Source organism: Aquarana catesbeiana, linkage group LG05 (assembly GCF_042186555.1).
Source record: "Aquarana catesbeiana isolate 2022-GZ linkage group LG05, ASM4218655v1, whole genome shotgun sequence".
NCBI lineage: Eukaryota > Metazoa > Chordata > Amphibia > Anura > Ranidae > Aquarana > Aquarana catesbeiana.
In genome coordinates this window covers 552370716-552390691 of record NC_133328.1, presented here as the reverse complement: position 1 = coordinate 552390691, position 19976 = coordinate 552370716, and the positions used below count along the sequence as shown (strand labels likewise).

Below are 19976 nucleotides of genomic sequence, written 5' to 3'. Positions count from 1 at the left end.
ATAGGCACAGTTAAGGTGGCACAGTTAAGGCGGCACAGTTAAGGTGGCACGGATGGGCACAGTTAGGGTGGCACGGATGGGCACAGTTAAGGCGGCACCGATGGGCACAGATAAGGCGGCACTGATGGCCATCGGGTGGCGCTGATGGGTGGCACGGATAGATGGCACTGATGGGCACTGATAGGTACCACTGATGGGCGGCACTTATGGGCACTGGTAGGTGACACTGATGGGCACTGATAGGTGGAACTGATGTAGGCGCTGATGGGTGGCACTGATGGGTGGCACTGTGGGCACTGATGGGTGGCACTGTGGGCACTGATGTCTGATGTCCCTCTCACAGCTGCCGGTGATTGGCTTTTTTTTACCTCCTCATGCTGTCAGCGCGAGGAGAAAAAATAGCCGATTACCGGCTCTGTTTACATCACATGATCAGCTGACAGCTGATCATGTGGTAAGGGGTCGGGACTGACCCCTTACCCTGATCTGTGATCAGGCGCCCCGCGCGCCCTGCTGGGGGCGCGCAGGCCGTTCGTGCACGGGACAACGTCAATAGACGTCGTCCCGGCAATGTAGGTCCGCGCTGTTGCCGTCATTTGGCAATAGTGCGGATCTGAAGAGGTTAAAAGGCTTTTTTTGTGTTTGTACAAAAACTGTATATATATTTTTTTTCTTTCATTTGTTATTTGAACAGTTAGGACTCATGCACACTGGACATAATAATAACGTTATAAAAATGCCAGTAGTTTTGCAGTGAGTTCTTCCACATTTTTGCAATAATGTTTTTAGCGTTTTTTTTTTTGCCTTTTTCCTCGCTTTTTAACGTTTTTCAGCGCTTGTTAGCGCTTTGAAACAGTTGATAACAGCCTATGTGTGCATGGACACATGGGATAACATGCTGGAGAGTTTGACTGTAGAAAAAAAAATATCTGAAGCCAAAAACAGCGGCTGTAAAAACGTCCAGTGTGCATGAGGCCTTCTATTCAAAATTGCAAGATAAATAGAGCAAGAAATAAATAATACTTGTTAAACAACACAGATAGCAGTAAACACTGATTTGAAGTTCTAGCAACCCCTTCTGTTGTTCAAATGATTTTAGGTGGTTTCCCAAACCACGTTCAAAATGCACTGGGTGTGCAATCTGTGCAGGTGTCGATGTATTCCTAACACCCCAATCCCAGATTGCAGACACACTGTGTGGGCCTGGGATCACATGGTACTGCAGTACTATGCAATCTGGTTGCAGTGTTTTCATCTTTTTAGAAAAAAATCATTAATGGCCCAGAAATGTGCAAGAGATTGGGGAAAATGAAAGAAAATACATGTATTATTCTATTTGGACACATAAAATAAATGAACTCAATAGCAGCATATTTCCTAAATTGTACACAGCTATGCTCACACAAAAGATGTTCACGTTAGCAGTGATGGCCTGTCCCCTAAGAGGGTGGAAGGAGGTCAGTTGGAAATGTCTTTGCTGGGAACAGTGTCGTACAGTGGCCCTTGTAGTATAATAGGTCTTTACAGCGGGGGAACACATGAATAATTGCTCTTTCTCCTTTTCAGACTGTTGTGACTATGTGGGCTAGCATCTCTCCCCATAACAAGGAACTGTGTAGTTTGATTTTGGCAGGATGACAGTTTGAGTTAAGTGCTGCATAAAATATGATTCTGTGGGAATTCTTCCCATGTCACTGTTCCTGAACAAGGCCTGTACAGTACCTCCTGATGGTAACATCCTCTACATTCTATTGTGCTGATCCTGATTTGCTGACCATGGAGCTAATTTGACAACCTGCACTGCCCTATGTTCAGGAAACCTGTGATGGCAGTCCCTTCTGTAATTTATTGCTTCAACTACTTTTGGTTTTTATTTAGTCCAGTAGTCTGAAGTGATAGACTCAGGGAAGGGACTACCAGTACTGCTTTAGTGGAAACAGGTGGAAATTCTCAGAATTTTAAAAATAAAAAGCACTTCCTTATTGAAAGAAGGGATCACTGGGGTTGATTTGCTACAAGGAGTAGAGGTTGTTCACCTAGTAACGTCAGTATTGACTTTGCATAGGGAAGGCTCATTCACACCATCTATGCAGATCAATTCAAGGGCACATAGAAAACAATTGTTTTTTGCCTTGTTCACACCATAATGCAGAGCAGGGAGGTGTGGTGTAGTGCACTGCATACAAATGCTGCCTGTGTGCATTTTTTCACAGCGCTGACATTACTCAGCCGGTCCAGGCATGGGGAAGAACCTGACCATGTGGTCAGGATTCACCTAGAAGCCTGGACCGGCACCTGGCTCAGCCTCTCAGAGATGAACTGAGAGTTTGAGCCAGCCCCTCCCACTCCCTTTGCAGCCCACCGCTTCAGTGAGTGCCGGAAGGGAAAGCAGAAAGGAGAACTGAGCGATCAGCGGGGAGACAGATGTAGCATCGGACCGATGCTGCATCCACCTAGGTGAGTATAAGACCCCTTTCACACTGATGGAATCTACCATCTCAGCAGGGGATCTCTCTGCTGATCCCCGCTGAGCAGGCAGATGACAGGTCTGTGTTCCCTCTGCTGTTCTCTATAGGGCTGTCGAATGGAAAGCGACCACCTGTCCATTTCCATCCAACTGTCATCCGATCCAATCTGCTGGACAGATGGGGAACTTCCCCATGCATCTGTTTTTAGCAGATCAGATACAGGCGGGTGTCAGCGGACACATCTACAGCTCCATAGAGAGCAATGCATAGTCCGATCAGGTCCTCCTGAAAAACTGACAAGCAGACCCGATCAGTCTGTCAGTGTGAAAGGAACCTAATTGTTTGATTTTTTTTTTTTTTTTTTATGCCCATATTGTTAGCAAATGGGTAGTTGCACGCATGTTCCCAATTGTACATGGGGGAAGTAGATTTTTTGCATACGATTGTTTAAAGCGGGGGTCCACCCATCTATCGTGTTTTTTTTTTTTTTTTTGAGTTCATTCACAAACTTTTCTTCTCAGCATTACATGCTCGCATATTGTGTGTAATATGTCCGCCTGTGTCAGATTTCGTCGGAAAGAATAACTTATATTATTCACTGCAGGCGGTTTCCATCTTCATTGTGGGCATTTGAAGCCCACAAGCATTTATTTCCTGGATGTGGTGAATGCTGTGCTCCCAGTATTCACCACTCATTCCCGCACATGCTCAGTGGCATCCTGGGAAGCCTGAGACTAGCTCCCAGGAGTCTGGGAGAGGCTAGAAACATGCCTACTCCCACGGGAGGAGAACCAGGAAGTGCAAAGAAGAATAGAAAAATAAAAGGTAATTACGGCGATTTAAATTTTTTTAAACGGCATGTCAGCATCTAGGCAAGGAAGAGAATACATACAGATATTGTTCAAAATTTGGGTGGAACCCCGCTTTAATCAAAGTGAGCAGGTCTTCACTTCTACTGCATTAGGAGCTTAGCCCAATTCCATCCATGGGGAGTCAACAATTGGCTTATTCAATCCTGCATACTTTACAAACTAGTTAGCATGGCTTTATTCTACTTATAATAAACTAAAATCTATTTATTGCTATAGACTAGTGAATTTTGTACACCATCATTGATCCTGAAGGAGCAATAACCTTGCTAGCTGGTGAGTCCCATACAAGGCATGTCTGATTCCTGCTGAGTTGAAGTCCTATTATGGGAAGTGAATATTGTAGTTTATGACCAAGACATAGTATCAATGGTAACCATAGTGAGACTATAGAAATAGGAGTGGAGAAGAGAAGAGGAGAGGACAAAGACGAAGGAGGAAAAAGCAGGGGAGGGTAGGTAGGGGACAGAAGGTTCTCCTTAGGAGGAAGAAGTGAGGACTGAATGGATTACTCAAGTTGCAAGGGTCTGTTTTTAAGTAGGCATCAGTGTAGACAAAATACTGCCAGGGCCTCCATGTAGACCTGAAGATCTCTTCAGTGTTATGTGGAGTAGCAGTAAGATCTTCCATGCCCTTGATCTCATTAACCTTTGCAGACCAAAGAGATTTTGTGGGTGGCATATTTGCTTTCACCAAAGTAGAATGTAAGCTTTTGTTGTTTTTAAAAGATGAATGGTCAGAGAGGATTTGTATTTCCTTAAGCCCAATGCCAGGCAAAAAGTGATTTTTAGTTCTATACAGAAGGGTTAGAATATTTTTTTTTTTTTTATTATTATTATTGCTATTTATATCCCTACTGGGAAAATCTATCGTCAATTCCTGTCCTCCTGACTGTGTCATAAGGACATGATGGGATACAGTACCTCCTAGATGAAGGCAGAGGTGACAAGAAATGTACAGTAAAACCTTGGATTGCGAGCGTAATTCATTTTGGAAACATGCTTGCAATCCAAAGCACTCGTATATCAAAGCGAATTTCCCCATAAGAAATAATGGAAACTCAGATGATTCGTTCCACAACCAATTAATATTCTTAAGTCCTTCAGTTTATAGTCCATATAAAAAGATTATAACAACGTGACCAGGTTGTGTAACCATAAAATGTCTATCCACAAGGGGATTAGAAGCTAAATCCAGCTGGAGCTACCTAGTATAAAAGGGAAGAGAGTAGGGCTGGGGAAAAAATCGATTTAAATCTTGAATTGAGTTGAGAGGTCAAATCAATTCAAAATTTAGGCAAATCGATTTAGATTTTTTTTTTTTTGTTCACCACGCCGGTCCTGAGGAGCTGCGGGCAGGAGTTTTTAGGCGAGGCCACGGCTTCGGCCTAGTCCGCGAAGCCAGACGCCGCAGACTAGGCCAAAGCCGCGGCCTCGCCTAAAAACTCCTGCCCACAGCTCCTCGGGACCGACGCGGTGAAAAAAAAAATCGATTCGAATCGTGAATCGAGTTTTTTTTTTTTTAGAAAATCTCACAGCCCTAGAAGAGAGGGGCCTCTAAGTGTAGCAATATGGTTACATTTAATGAAGGTACAACATTTAGCAACTCGCATGGTTGATGATTAAAACAGACACATCTAAGTATGCAGGCATCTGGGGTAAAGCTGTCCACATAGACCATCCTCCGCACCGCCGGATCTCACCGTTGTCAGTCTGCTATTGTGACCGGGAAGACTGCCCTGCAGTAGAGCGATCTGAAAGCGAGGCTTGAAGCGCTTGTGGAGCATAGTGTGCAAGGGATGACATTGATGACGGTGTGGAGGACGGTCTATGTGGACAACTTTACCCCGAATGCCTACATACTTAGATGTGTCTGTTTTAATCATCAACCATGTGAGTTGCTAAATGTTGTACCTTCGTTAAATGTAACCATATTGCTACACTTAGAAGCGCCTCTCTTGTCTTTTATACTCTGTTGTGATGTGCCGCTACTTGTATATCAAGACATCGCTCGTTTATCAAGTCAGAATTTATAAAAAAAAATGTTGCTTGCCTTGCAAAACACTCTCAAACCAAGTTACTCTCAATGCAAAGTTTTACTGTACTTTTATTAGGTAGAGTTGAGAGGTGTTAGGACACCTGTCGAGCTTTCTTTTAATGAAATTTAAAAAGAAACTATACTCTCCTTGGCTCCAGGGACACTGTGTCCCCAAGCTCCCCACCTGGCCGCTGAGATCTTCTCATGGCCGACTTTCAGGTCTCGAGTGGCAGGATGTGGGTGGCATCACTCCCTCGCATGTGTGGAAGTTTAGTCAGATTTGCTATTGCCAAATTTGTATAGAGAGCTGCGTCTGCCCACTCACTGTGCGGGGGCAGACAGGTAGGTAAGTCATTTTTAAGTAGAAGAGACGAAGCATGTCTTCTCTGCATTAAAATTCCTGCCATTTTAATTCTGGCCCAAAGTTCCACTTTAAATACTTGGCTAGGGCCTGTATGGAATTGTTTCCAAAATATTCAGAATGATATAATCAAGATGGTGAGATGTTTTTAATTTCTTTCTCTGTTCCTGGTGACAACTGAACCCTCTTATTTTTTGTCCTGGTGTCACTGTGTGGGCACAGGCAGCAATGCAAATTACTCTTTCCCATTCTATCCAAACTTTTACAAAAGAAAAAAAAGTTTGGGGTAAGATTGGGCTTAAAATGCACAATAACTTTTTGGGGAATTACCTTTTTAACATTTTATATTATTTTTTGTTGTGCACAACCTGAAATAAACTATAGTAATGAGATGTATTTTTCTTACAGTGCCTCGGTGAGGCTGTTTCTCTGCTTAGATGATCCTCCTGGTCCTTTTGATAGTCTAGAAGAGAGCAGGGTGAGTGTGATTTGTTTTTGTAATTAATTTTCACATTGGCTTGTTTTATATGTTCCTATTATACTGCAGGCTTAGGAAGCTGTGGCTTCCATGAGATGAAGAAGCATGCTGGGATCTGTAGTTCCAGAGCAGCTAAAAAGCCGCAGGCTGACTGATCCAATGCATTCTTCTCTTCCGTATAATGCCTTTTTCTCTGCTTTATGATGTTAGCAGTTTTTTCCTTCTTCCAAATTTGACTGAACATTGCTATGCACTTAGGCTTTCTGCGAGACGTTAGAAGAAACAAATTACAGACTTCAAAGGGATCTTGCTGAGAAGCAGAAAGAGCTGGAAGCCATGAAGAAGCTGTTAAATGAGAAACAGCTGCATATACAGACCCTAGAAAGCCAGATTCAGTGAGTATTTCCTATTAAACTGCAACGTCTGAGGACATTTCCTGGCTACAATTTCATTGCTCTGCGGGCTCTTTACTTAAAAATTATTGGAGTTATTTTCAGATTCTGGATGGAATTGCCTCATTTTTGTCTTTAGTTCTGTGTAAATCTCGGCACTATTGGTGTTTGCATCCTCTGTAGGTCACCAGATGGTCATACACCTAGGATAGGAAGCACTTTATTGCGGTCTGAATGTGGCCCTGAATAGAAGCAACATTTGTGTTACTGTTAGCCACACTTGTGTCTGAGAACAGATGGACTGCAAACATTTTAAGAGTGAAAAGTCTGTTAGTGTTAAAGTCTTGGAACCTAAATCTGTCACATTCTTTGTTGCATATGAGCTAAAGATGTTGAGCATCACTGCCCTGGGATTAGTACATGGTCCGAAAGTAAACTAATTGCAGCTTCTTACTAAATGCAGGGCAGTGCAGTGTGTGACCACACTCCATAAGAGTGAAAAATTTAGTGCTAAAAATATAAAACAATAAACATTTAACAATATATCAAGTATTGTGTGTAAATAATAAAAACTTTGTGATAAAAATCACTCTTGAATATAAAACAGAACATGTATAATGAGTGGAAACACAGGTGAGAAAGTCCCAAAGGTGAAACCATCCTATGGTAAACATATTTGACGTCCACCACAAAAAGTTCAGAAGTGGGGTACAGAGGCCTCAGCAGGTATGTAGAGCATCAGGGATAGTGTGTCCTACACCCGAGATAAGGGATATATACTCTTACCGGAAATAGTGGAATCGAATGTCGGCGTCAACGAGTCAATCAAGTGGGGATAGCCCGATCAGCAGATTTCCAAAACGATCCAGGGAATCCAAAGAGCTCCAAGAACGAATCCAGGGAGTCGTGCAGGTAACCGTAATGCTGGAACTCAGATGTTAAGCAGCCAGACTGGAAAGCCAAAAACTGATTACAAGATCACCTTGTTGAGTCATCAAAAAGTTCACATTCTTCACTTCTCTCAAAAGTGATAGTGGCTAGTTCCTACCCAGTAGAAGGTGATGTGACATTACCAATTATTTACCAAAATAATTGCAATTTTATGCTCTATGTAGACAGAAAAAAATCACAGTGCCTCCTAAGTGCAACATGCACAGGCCATTTATTCAAATAGTAAGAGAGTGTAAATTGGTTACTCACAAATAGATAAAAGGTAAGCGCATTGTATCTATTTGTGAGTAGCCAATTTACACTCTTACTATTTGAATAAATGGTCAGTGCATGTTGCACTTAGAGGAGCTGTGTCCCCCCCCCCCCCCTTGTCTGCCATAGCGTTTGCTTCTAGCTCTCCTACACTGGCTGCCCATAGGGCTTGCTCATGGACCTACTCATCTGCTTAAGGACTACTACCTAAGGACTATATTCGCTTATGGACATTTTTTCTTAAATTTAAATTTTAAATTTATCTCAGTAGCATATACATTAAGGCTGAGCACATTACTCTTTCAAGGTACCTTGCTCAAATCCGAGCACTGAGCGTTTTTTTCTGTCATGTTCCTTGTACTGTGGGAGACCAGATATAGAGAATAATTGTATAGCAAAAATGGGTCCTGGGTTTAGTAACACTTTAAGGGATGTGCTGCCAGTGATCTCCAGTAGCAAATTACAAGTGTTCCCCAGTCTTAACACTTGAAGTAGAGGGGGAGGTGCTTTGTAGTTTGCACCATTTACGAGTTCATCATTGAAAGTATATATTCACTATAAGTGCATGCATGCATTGAGATTAGGTGAAACCTAGTATTCTCACTATTGACGAGGGAGGTGTTTTGTAGTTCGCATGATCAAATTTATAATTTAAATATAACCACACCACTGGCCTGGTAATATTGTAGCACCGCATCATCATTTAATTAGTCATGCACTCTACCTTAGGGTAGATCATTGGATGATGGGTGCTGCTATATATTTACTTTATAATTTCATAGTGCAAAATTACCTCTAATATATGTTTTAAAAAAAAAAACCTGAATGGACGCAGGTGTAAACGAATGATCATCTGTTTACTCATAGGAATACATTGCTGTTCATGTTTCATCTGTCAATGATTGCACATAATATTCAGTATATATAATACTTCAGTACTACAGAGACTGTCTGAGGGGATGGACATCCTTCAGAAGATGCTCAGAATGGATGTGCTACCAGGGTGGTTAAAGACTGGGGAGCTTCTGCAGGAGATGGAGACCACTGGCCTGACAATATTGTAGCGCCACACCATTTCATTTTTTTTTTTTTTTTTTTTTTTTTTTTTTTTAAACGGAACAAGTCTCCATTTTTGTTCCATTTAAAAAACAGAAGCAGACCAAAATGGATGTCAACAGACAACAGTCCATTTTTGCATCCTTTTTTACATTGGTTGTTAGAAAAACGGCGCCCACCAGCATCCTAGCAAACATTGATTGGTCCCTGCTGTCAGCAGGTGATTCCCTGCTGACAGAATGTAAACAAAAGAGCCAAAAATTGTGTAAAAAAAAAAAAAAAAAAAAAAAAAAAAAAAAAACCGGCGTGAGGTCCCCCAAACCATACTCTGATAAGGCTGGATTTTGGGGGCACCTCGTGTCTTTTTCTTTGGCGTATGGTCCTGCCAAAATCCATAGCAGATCTGAAGGGCCTGCTATGGATTGGGTGGGGGAGAGGCCTGCACACCAATCTTCCAATCTTGGAAAAAAAAAAGAAAAAGATTGTCAGCTCTTTGGTTTACATTCTGCTGTTTGTGGAGAATTCCCCACTGACAGCAAGGATGAGTCATGGTTGTTAACCTCTTCCCACCAGCGTGGCACCTATATGCGGGCCTCTCGGCGAGTGGGCTTTAAGGTAAAGAGACCACATAAGTGTCCCTGTTTAAACACTTTTCTGTGCTGAAAATGCACGCCCTGCACGCTCTCAGCATAGTCACCGGTAGGGACTGGGAAGCTCCCAATGCATACTTGTGATCGGGAACTTTCCGATCATGTAACAGCCAATCACAGTGGTCACATGACCTTAATGCCCACCTCCACCTCCCGGCATTTAGAAGCTCTTTAAGGGGCTGGGAGGCAGCAGCGGAAAGGGTTAAGGACACCAGCAGGCAAGTGTGAACTGAACTGAGAACTGATGTAAACTGGACCCGTTGCTTCTTTAAAAAAAAAAAACATGACTGAACAAATGACTCCTGTGTGACAGGGGCCTTGTATTATAGTTTAGCATCAATTTATTCAGTTGCATTTTAAGATAAACTCTGTGCTTCTATACATGACATAAATATGCTGCAGTTATATACTGTATTAATACATTATTACAGTTAAACAAAAAAATTGCAAATAACTGAATCTGATCTGGTATGAGTCTCTTGCACTGAAACACCCCTGTACAGTACCACTCAGACTGGGAAGGGGAGTGGCAGCATTGGGAGCTACATGCAACTATGTTGACAAGAAGCTCGCTGATAGAGTACAGTGATCAGAGAGCTCATCAGTCTGTTGCTGTACTTTTTAATGTCCACTCACATCACTGGAGGTGGGAGATGACACCTCTGCATTCCTGTCACTGAGGAAACTCAAGACTTGATGCGCAAAAATACAAATCCTTTAGCAGGTACAACAGTTCCCATATATGTATCATCTGTGTACTTGACTGTTTCCCTGGAGTCCAGCTGTAACATCCTTAGTAAATAATCAAATCTGATTCTTTGTAGGGAAATGAGTATGGGACACAGTAAGGCACGCAGACCTTCCGGAGAGGAGAGCGAATGCAGCGGTGAGGTGGAGTCCTCCGCCATTGAAGCCGATCAAGCTGCCTCTACAGAGAATGGGTAAGTTATACTTGTGTTGGGTTTTCTCCTTGTGAAAATGGAGCAGAACTGTCTGAAGTCTAGAAAATGGCCAGAAAAGAATATGAATGCCCGCAGCAGATGCATGCCCATTGTGGCTTCTGTGGAACTGTATGAACAGAGATGTGCAACAGTAACTACATGCCTATGATTATGTTTTGTTTGTTTTTTTTTTTTATGTGAAAAAATGACATAGAACGGGCTCAGAGAGCAGAATGTGATAATGGCACAATAACAGGTACCAAGAGGATGGGTTACCATGCTGCAAGAATCCACAACAACTCACCAAAACATCAACCATTAGAGTAGATTACCAGTACACGTGAGGTCAGGTACAATACACCTATACTCCAACACTACCTTAAAGCTTTGTTAAAGTGGAACTAAAGGGAAGAATACCCCCCTTCTCAATGAGGAATGAATGAGAGGGCTTACAAGAACAGAGCCAGAGAAGACAGCAATGTAAACCAAGGCAACGGCACTGCCTTGGTCCCGTGAATTAGAATGGAAAGGCGCATCCGCAAGTAACATAAGCAACACAGTTTTAGCAATATCCATAGAAGAGGGGCACTATGCAGGGTTCATAGTGTTTCTAAAGCATTAAAGTGGATGTAAACCCGATTCATAAAATTTGAGCTGGGCACATATATCTGCAGTGTTTTATTGTCTCTCTCTAAAGCCCTAAGTCCCGAGGCTGTCTCCTGCTCCGTTCTTCTGTTATGAGCATGATAACCTCTGACAAGTTCTATGACACATATGATAAAACCAGGCTGAAATTTGTGTCAGGGCAGGTGCTATAAATTAGCAGACAGCTGGTCAATTCACAGCACAGCTCTGCAAGTCTCTGCCTATATGGAGTGGGGGTGTGTGCCTTTCCTCCAATCAGCTGTCTCACGGTGTGTGGCAAGACTCCCCTCCCCCTGCTGGAACAGGAAGAGAAAATTCTAACACAATGTGCACTTTATAAACAGTATATGAAGCTGAAGACAGCAGATATACATGTAAAACTTATGTAGGGAGATTTGTTTCATCTCTGTGTATCATCTGAGGCTATTCACTTCACTGGAAATAGGAGAGGGTTTACATCCACTTTAAAGCGTTTAACCCAAAATAAAATATGCTGCTCCTGTCCCTTTTAATGTGAAAGCTGCAGCATGGTGCTGTTGCTTTTTGCATTATTTCTCTGTATCTCTTACAATACCTGTTTGATCCTACCAGCTCCTGTCTTCCCCCTGAGAACAGACCACGATTCTCATGGCTGCTGAGCCAAGATATCGTGGTCTAAATGCATGTCTGTGTAATCCGCAGGTCTCCTCTCTGCCTGTTTTCAGCTCCCACCGCCTGTCAACATGTAGTCTGGAGTGAGAAAATCTATACTCCCAGCCACGCCCCTCCCCTCCTCTCCTCTCCTCTCCTCTCCTCTCCTCTCCTCTCCTCTCATCTCCTCTCCCCTCCCCTCCCCCTCTCATACACACTGCATTGATGGCCACATGGAGGAAGATAAGAGATTCCTCTTCTGACTTATCTTGCATAAGTCAGAAGGAATCTGTGTCCCTCCTACTCAGCTCCCTTGGCTCGGATATAGAGAAGATATATGACAATTGACAGAGCTAAAAAAGGCTAATAAAAGGTATTTACACAAAAAAATAATATGAAGATGCTGCAATGCTTAGGGAACCATGTGCTGTGTGCCTGATTAAAGTGGTTGTTAACCCAATTTCCCCCAATTAAAGTTTTTTTTCGTTTCCAATAGATTTTATTGAAAAATATTTTCCAAGAGAAAGCTATAAATCACATTAGAAGATTACATTGGGGTAATGCCAAGCCATACATCTCCGTAAACTTACAAAAATAAAGACAAATAACATCATTAGGGAAATCGAGACCTATTGAAGGCCATGGTTGCAGTGAGCCTAGCCTCATACATAAGGATAACAAAATCTTACTGGCATGGTACTTGGCAGCTTAAGTGAGCCTAAGGTCAATAAGCCACTTTATCTTAGCAGTAAGCCTAAAGGTTTTTTATCGTGGTGCATTCTATGCATTAAAGTGGAGTTCTACCCATATAAAAGTCAGCCGCTACAAAAAGTGTAGCTGCTGACTTTTAATAATCAGACACTCACCTGTCCTACGGTCCAGCGATGCGGGCGAACGAAGCCTCGCTCCTCTCCCCACTCCTCTCCTCATGGCCAACATTGTGACTGTGGGCGCCTGGTTGTAGCTTCACAGCCGTGCTGTACACTGTGGGAGAGGTGAACTTCCTTCCGGCCCGTGAGGAAGTGGGAGCTGGATGCCCCTAAAAAGGGTATCTGACCCCCCCTCCCCCCCAAAAAAATGACATGCCAATGTTTATCATTTATTTTAAATTATATTATTATATAAGATAACATGCACTGCATTGATGCATTCACAGTTTCACAGTAACCATGAGATAAAACAAAGTTCAGGAATATTCCTTTATCTCATTGTTTTGCAAAACTATCTACACTACAAACTGTATGATTGAATCGGTTCTGATATCGCTGTTTTATTGAACTGACAGCTTATTATTCGAAATAGGAAACCTTAATTTTGTTTGCAAATATTGAATATTTATTTTTGTTAGCGGGCATCCATTCACCTGCTGCCGCCACGTCCCTCACCTTGTGTCACTGCCGCATCACCAGCCGTCCTATTAAAGTGAATGGGACTGCTGGTGAGTCAACAGCGGGTCAGAGGAGGAGACGCTGCAGCACAGAAATGATAGTTGCGTTTTAAAAATTATGATTTAAATCTAGCCTTTTTACTAGTGATTTAAATCAAATCCACCCTGGTCCTAGGCCTAGTGTGCATGTGCACCGCTATTGTTCCTTTGGGCGATGGTTTGTACTCTGCTGAATGGCTGGGGACTACCCTGAGTATGGACCAGTCAATAGAAGGTGTGAAGAACTCACTAAATGGGGTGGGGGTATATGTTAAAAGATTAAAAGTAAACTTGCTCTTTAAAGGAGTTTAAAGGCAGAAGGTTTTTTTTATCTTAAAGTGGATGTAAACTCAAAAAAAAAACATTTTTAATTAAGGCTTGAACCTTATACAGTATAGAATTTCATGTCATCTGTACCCAGTCTTGCCACGAACAGTTAATCAAGCTCTGAGCAATCCTCTCATCTTTTTTCAGTGAGATAAAAACAGACACAACCAAATAAAAGTCAGTTCTTCCCCCTTGCTGTGAGTGACAGGTGATTTGCATATCTCATGCACCAGTGTGAGAGAGGCATTCTGTGTACTTCACATCTCCCCCTCCCCCTCCCCTCTTTCTTCTCCAGCTCTCCCAGGACTGGCTGCCTTTCCTGGGTTTTGACTGGATATTTCTCATCATGGGGTGTGATCTACAGATCAGTGTGAGAGGAGGAAATGTATGTATGGTGCAGTGAACTCACAGGATGGCCAGCAGAAGATACACAGACAAGTGATTTGATTTAGGAGAGATGTATCTAGTCAGAGCTGGGCAGAGGAGAAGCTCCAGTGATCTGATGATTGTTATGGTGCAGTGTGTGTCTGAGGTCACATGATCACGTTGCATCATTCATTTTGATCACCAGGATGTGTTATGTGGGGGAGGGGTGGATGTCTCACTTTTCATAATTACACCGAGTAAGGCTGAATGAGCTCAAAGCTCACAGCCTACCCGTACTACCTGACTGCTCTACTCGTGTCGCCTGGCTGCTCCCGCCAAGTCCCTACTCGTGTCGCCTGGCTGCTCCCGCCAAGTCCCTACTCGTGTCGCCTGGCTGCTCCCGCCAAGTCCCTACTCGTGTCGCCTGGCTGCTCCCGCCAAGTCCCTACTCGTGTCGCCTGGCTGCTCCCGCCAAGTCCCTACTCGTGTCGCCTGGCTGCTCCCGCCAAGTCCCTACTCGTGTCGCCTGGCTGCTCCCGCCAAGTCTATATTTTCTTGTACAAACATCACACTAAATAAAGTCGTCATCCTCTCCAGCCTGCACCACGATGTCTTTTCCGATCGCCATCTTTTACCCAAATCATAGCTGTCTAATAATGACTCAAACATCTCCGTCCTGTCATATCCCATATCCAGCCACATGACACAGTAGTTGGTCAGAGAGTGTGCAGAAATGATACAGCTGCTGCCAATTGTGGACGTGGCTTAAATTGTGTAGCAGTACCCCTGTAGAGGCTGCTGAGCATAATGGTCTGTCTGTCACCCTGTCCATCCAGGCACACTTTTTCATTCCTCGGAAACAATAAAGCAGTCCTTGCATTTTGTTTTTGTTTGTTTTATTGAGGGGAACTTGGATAGGGATGGGGACCCGTGAGATGCCTAGATGATCAAACATTGGAGCATGGGACTCTGTATACATCCTGTATATACATCACTCCATTTCTCCTCCTGCACATCGCTTCCTTTTTTCTGAGTATCCCTCCATACTCGTCCTGTACATCACTTCCTATCTTCTGAGTATAGCTCCATACTCCTCCTGTACATCACTTCCTATCTTCTGAGTATCGCTCCATACTCCTCCTGTACATCGCTTACTGTCTTTCGTTCTCCAGACTAGCTAGCACTGTAGGCCTGACACTGACTCAGCCAGGCTTAAAGCAAATGCCCTTCACAGGCAGGGACCGCGGGCTGCTATGGTGTAGCAAAAAGAAAATAATAAATTCTGGTACTAGCTGTCCCACATGCGGCTACTGATCCCAGTCAGCCCTCTTCAGACCCTGCCAGCCCTCCTGGCTGCCCACGACACCACAGTCCTCTCCTCTGGTTCTGCACCCATCTCCAACTGCACTCTCCCAGTCCTTTCAGGTGTGCCTCCCCAGTCCTCCCAACTGTGCATGCCAGTCACCAGCCCTCTTGGCTGCAACCGATGGTTCTTCTCCCTGGTTCTTCTCCCTGGTTCTTCTCCCTGGAGACTTGCCCGGCAGTACTCTCTCCTGCTGTCCTCTCTTGCTCCCCCTGTACCTCCTGTCCAGGACACCTCCACGTTTTCTTGGAGAGCCCTGTCCGCACCCAGGCCCAAGGTCACCCCCCCCCAGACTGGAGAGCTCCCTCCAAGGCCCCAACCGCCTCAGTACTCCATCTCCAACTCCTCCACCCAACAACTTCTGACCCTAGGTATTTGAGGAGGCCTGCCCCCTGCCAATTCCAAGTTGGGGATTGGTCAGGGCTCCTCAGAATACCACAGGCATTTCCACATCCCCTCTCCTCCTCTCTTCCCAGAACCTTCTAGAGAGCTCTGGAAAGAAGAGGGAGGTCTTGGTGATGCTGCCTGTGAGTCACCCAGCTTCTACCCTGAGCCACTTCCAGCCCAGATCAAACAAAAACAAACAGGCGAGGCCGGCCTAAATTTACCTACACTAACAGCTCTCACTGTAGAACCTACACTACTAGAGGGTGCTACAATTACATAAAATATTGGCTGTTGACTTAAAGCAGTGTGGTTTAATACAATCTGAGATGACAGCGCAGAATGTGGTAATGTTAAATAGGGAATGTACAGTGCAGAGTGGGCGGTGGTAGGTAGTGCATGCAGTAGTGGGGTGTGGAGGTGGGTAGTATGTGCAGGAGAGGTGTGTGGAGTGTATGGAGGTGGGTAGTATATGCAGTAGAGGGGTGTGGAGTGTATGGAGGTGGGTAGTATGTGCAGGAGAGGAGTGTGGAGTGTATGGAGGTGGGTAGTATGTGCAGGAGAGGAGTGTGGAGTGTATGGAGGTGGGTAGTATGTGCAGGATGGTGTCAGTAGGACAGTGGACAGTTTTAGTAGTTTATTTATTTTACAATTACATTTTTTTTTTTTCAGAATGCATTTTTGGGACCAGTGGATGGTGTTAGTAGAGCAATGGACAGTGTCCGAATTTTACATTTATTATTTTTAATCATTTTTACAATTTTTGTACTATTTTTTTTTCTTTTTTTTCACAATAATGGGGGTGGGTTTTTATTTTTTAAATATATTTTTTTACAGTGTTTTTGGGAAGGGGGGATGGGGGAGAGGTCGGTGTCAGTGGTTGGTGTCAGTAGGGCAGCAGTCGAGGACAGTGGTTGATGTCAGTAGGGCAGTGGACGGTGTTAGTAGTTTTTTTATTTTTATGTTTTTTCTTTTTACAAGTTAATTTGTTCTTAATTTTTTTTTGACAATCCTTTTTGGGGATGAGAGGGGGGCGGGGGCTTGGAGCTCTAGACTATGTCAGTATGGGGGGGGCGTTTGTGGTGTCAGTTTTTTTTTTTTTTCTTTACAATTTTATTTTGTAATATTTTTGTTTTGTTTTTTTGTTTTTTTTATCGGCCCTGTTGGGGGCTTTAGTGACATGTCAGGGGTCTAAACTGAGACCCCTGACATCTCCCATTTGGGACAGAGAAAGGGACAGAGGACACAGATTCCCCAGTCTTTTTCTCTGCATTGAAGATGAATGGAGAGGAGACAGAGGCTTCTCTCCATTCATAAACTGAAGGTTACTCTGCTCAGTTATCACAGGACACAGGAGCGATTTGGTAACGAACACTCACTATGTCCCATTCAGAATAGAAAGTGGCCGGTAAATGACATACCGGCCCCTTTCTCAGCTCTCCATCCTGACAGATTCCTCCGCGCCCCCCCTCGCAGCCCACGGGAGAGGTGAAAGCCACGGGAGGGAGAAGCAGATGATGAAAAGCCATGCAGGGAGATCGGTGCTCACAGCTGTCCCCGCCTCACCGATGTGACAGGGGGCAGTGAGCGCGATCTGCTTTTACCCAGAATGCGCTCTGCCTCTCCTGTGCGCGCTCTGGCCAAGGGGAGTGTGAAGGTGGGCGGGGAGTCTGCTGGCGTCACGACTCCACCCACCGAGCGCCAGATAACCGATCCGCCCACTGAATCCGGAGTGTTTGGGGGCTCCAAATGGAAAAAGGGGAGATGTTTGAAAGGTAAGGATACATGCAGGAGGAATGTTTATCCTTATAGTTCAGCACTATGGCAGTACTTTATAATTGATGAGAGTGGGTTTACATCCACTTTAATGCATTCTATGCATTAAGATAAAAAAAACTTCTGTGTAGCAGCCCCCCCCCAGCACCCCCCAATTACCTACCTGAGCTCCTTCTCTCTCCAGCAATGTCCACGATCCCCTCAGCCATCCAGTACACTCCTCCCGATTGGCTGAGACAGAGCAGCGGAGCTATTGGCTCCTGCGGCTGTCAAAGTCAGTCAGCCAATCAGGAGAGAGGGGGTGGGGCCAGGGCGGGGCTCTGTCTGAATGGATACACGGAGCTCTGACTCCGCTTAGGTGATAACCTGTAGCAAGCTGCTGGCTGAGGGGCACTTAAAGGAGGGAGACGCCGGGAGCAGCAAAGATGGACCCGAGAAGAGGAGGATCTGGGCTGCTATGTGCAAAACCAAATGCACAGAGGAGATAAGTATAACATGTTTGTTTTCTTATATAAAGAAAAAAAGCGAGCCTTTACAATCACTTTAAAGTGGTTGTAAACCCACTAACTAAAAAAAAACAAAAAAAAACCTGCAAGACAAAGGCATAATGAGCTAGTATGCATAGCATACTGGCTCATTATGAATTACCTGAGATCTAAGCCCCCACAGCGGTCCTCATACACCGCTCCGGCCGGCGACATCGCTCCCAGAGTTACTTCCGGATATCACGGGCTTCGGCGCTGTGATTGGCCGGAGCTGCAATGACATCACTCCCTCACATGCGCACGGGAGCTGCCCGTAACGGCACACGAACTGAAGCAATGGCACGTACGTTACGCGCGTGACGTTGGCACATGCTGTTAGAGGGGATATCTCTTAAACCGTGCAGGTTTAGGAGATATCTGGGGTAGCTACATGCATGCTTTATTATATGCTTACCTGTAATAAAAAGTGGTTGTAAAGGGTTTACAACTACTTTAAGCTGAGCTCTTACACATGAGAATTAAAAAGCAAATGGTGATAAGAATTTTGGGTAAAGGCATAATATTTGTAATGACTATGACTTTGATCAGTGGAGTGACCTTCCAGTCATTAAAGCAGAACTTTCATTATATAAAGAGTTTAATCTGTTCTCTGCTGCATGCGTATAAATGTGACATTTACATTGCCTTAATATGCTTCTTTTGATGAAGTTCACAACTAAAATCCATTCTGGCAGCCGGTTAAAGGTACCATTTGCATGTAATATTTCTTCTTTAATGGATTACAAAGTGCGATTCTTACCTGTGGCATAAGTGATATCGTTGAAGGGCAGAATTGCTGAACAGTTGCTTTTGTGACATTAGAGACTACAATGTTCTTCCTTTTCTCTTTAGTAAAAGTGAGCTGTGTTTTAAAGCTGAATTCCAGGATGATTTAAGTAACGTCATTTATTGCAGTTGTGCATTTACTTAAAATCATTAAAGTAATATTAAACCCTCAGCGTTTTTTAGCTTAACACATTGAGCACAATAATAAACAATCCCCATGAAAGATTTCTTAAAATTTGTACCCCCTGCACTTGCAATTTATGACTCTCAGTTCTGCTAGCTCCTGCTCTCTCAGGGATGCTTCCCTGAACTTTCGGTCTTCACAGGAAAGCGTTATCGGTGGACAGTCCCAGTTTGTTAATTTGGAGAGGAGGAGGGAGGAATCAGCAGCATACCCCTTTTGCCTGTTCTGACATCTTTGGAAGCCATGTTGCACACTCCCTATTGGCCAGGCATGGTAACCGTTTAAAATGATACTTAACACACACTGTTTAATTGACATTGTCCCTTCTCTTTCTGTATATGGATGATGGCACTGTAATTATTTTAAGAATATTAAAAACATCTAAGTACCTTTTTCATAATCAATATACAGCTGTCACATGACCCAGATCTTTCCCAGCCTGTCTGCAGGGAAACCTAAGCAGGAGGAGCTTCTAGTCCTCTGCTGCTAGTCGCACGTTCAAGATAAAAAAAAAAAAACAGACTTTGGAATACAGAATAAAAATAAATAATATACATAAACTGTTTCAAATTTGTCATACAAATATATATTTGAAATCAAATCTTTATTGTGTTTTGGCAATAACATGATGTGGGCGTATTTCTGCCAGTCTCAGGCTGTGTCACTCCCCTCCAGCTTGTGTCTTAGAATAAGAGGGAGGTGATGCCTCCATCAATCTACATGTAATACCTCACCCCCATTTAGATTAGCTGGTTAGTGGAGGAGGGAGGTAGGGAGTGGGCTGTCATTTACCACTGTGTATACGCTCATGTGTGACTCAGTAGTTGCATGGGCTTCTCAGATCTCAGATGTGATAGGGAGGAAATACAGTACCCAGTATAGAAACTCATTGAAAACTGAGCATGTGCAGAGTTGCCAACACTGCTCTCCAAAATCGCTAGCTGAATTGGGTACATCAACAGAAGGTCGCGATGGGGAACAGTAGGATCAACCAGGTTTTTTTTTTTTTTTTTTGCAGAAAACGAATCTCATAGTGACTGAGTATGAACAGCATGTAATACACCATTTGATAATTTTTTTTACGATGTGGGTTTTGTGACACTCTAACTT

At 43.7% G+C, this 19976-nt stretch overlaps 1 protein-coding gene across 1 annotated transcript in view; it reads left to right on the top strand.

The window, feature by feature from the left end:
* Window positions 1-19976, top strand: part of SNX16 (sorting nexin 16) — a gene marked incomplete at its 5' end in the record, with an annotated part of 52620 nt that overhangs the window by 26063 nt on the left and 6581 nt on the right. The window contains 3 exon segments of the mRNA XM_073631877.1: window positions 6144-6213; window positions 6472-6608; window positions 10339-10455. Of these exon segments, the coding sequence (XP_073487978.1) occupies window positions 6144-6213; window positions 6472-6608; window positions 10339-10455 (324 nt within the window).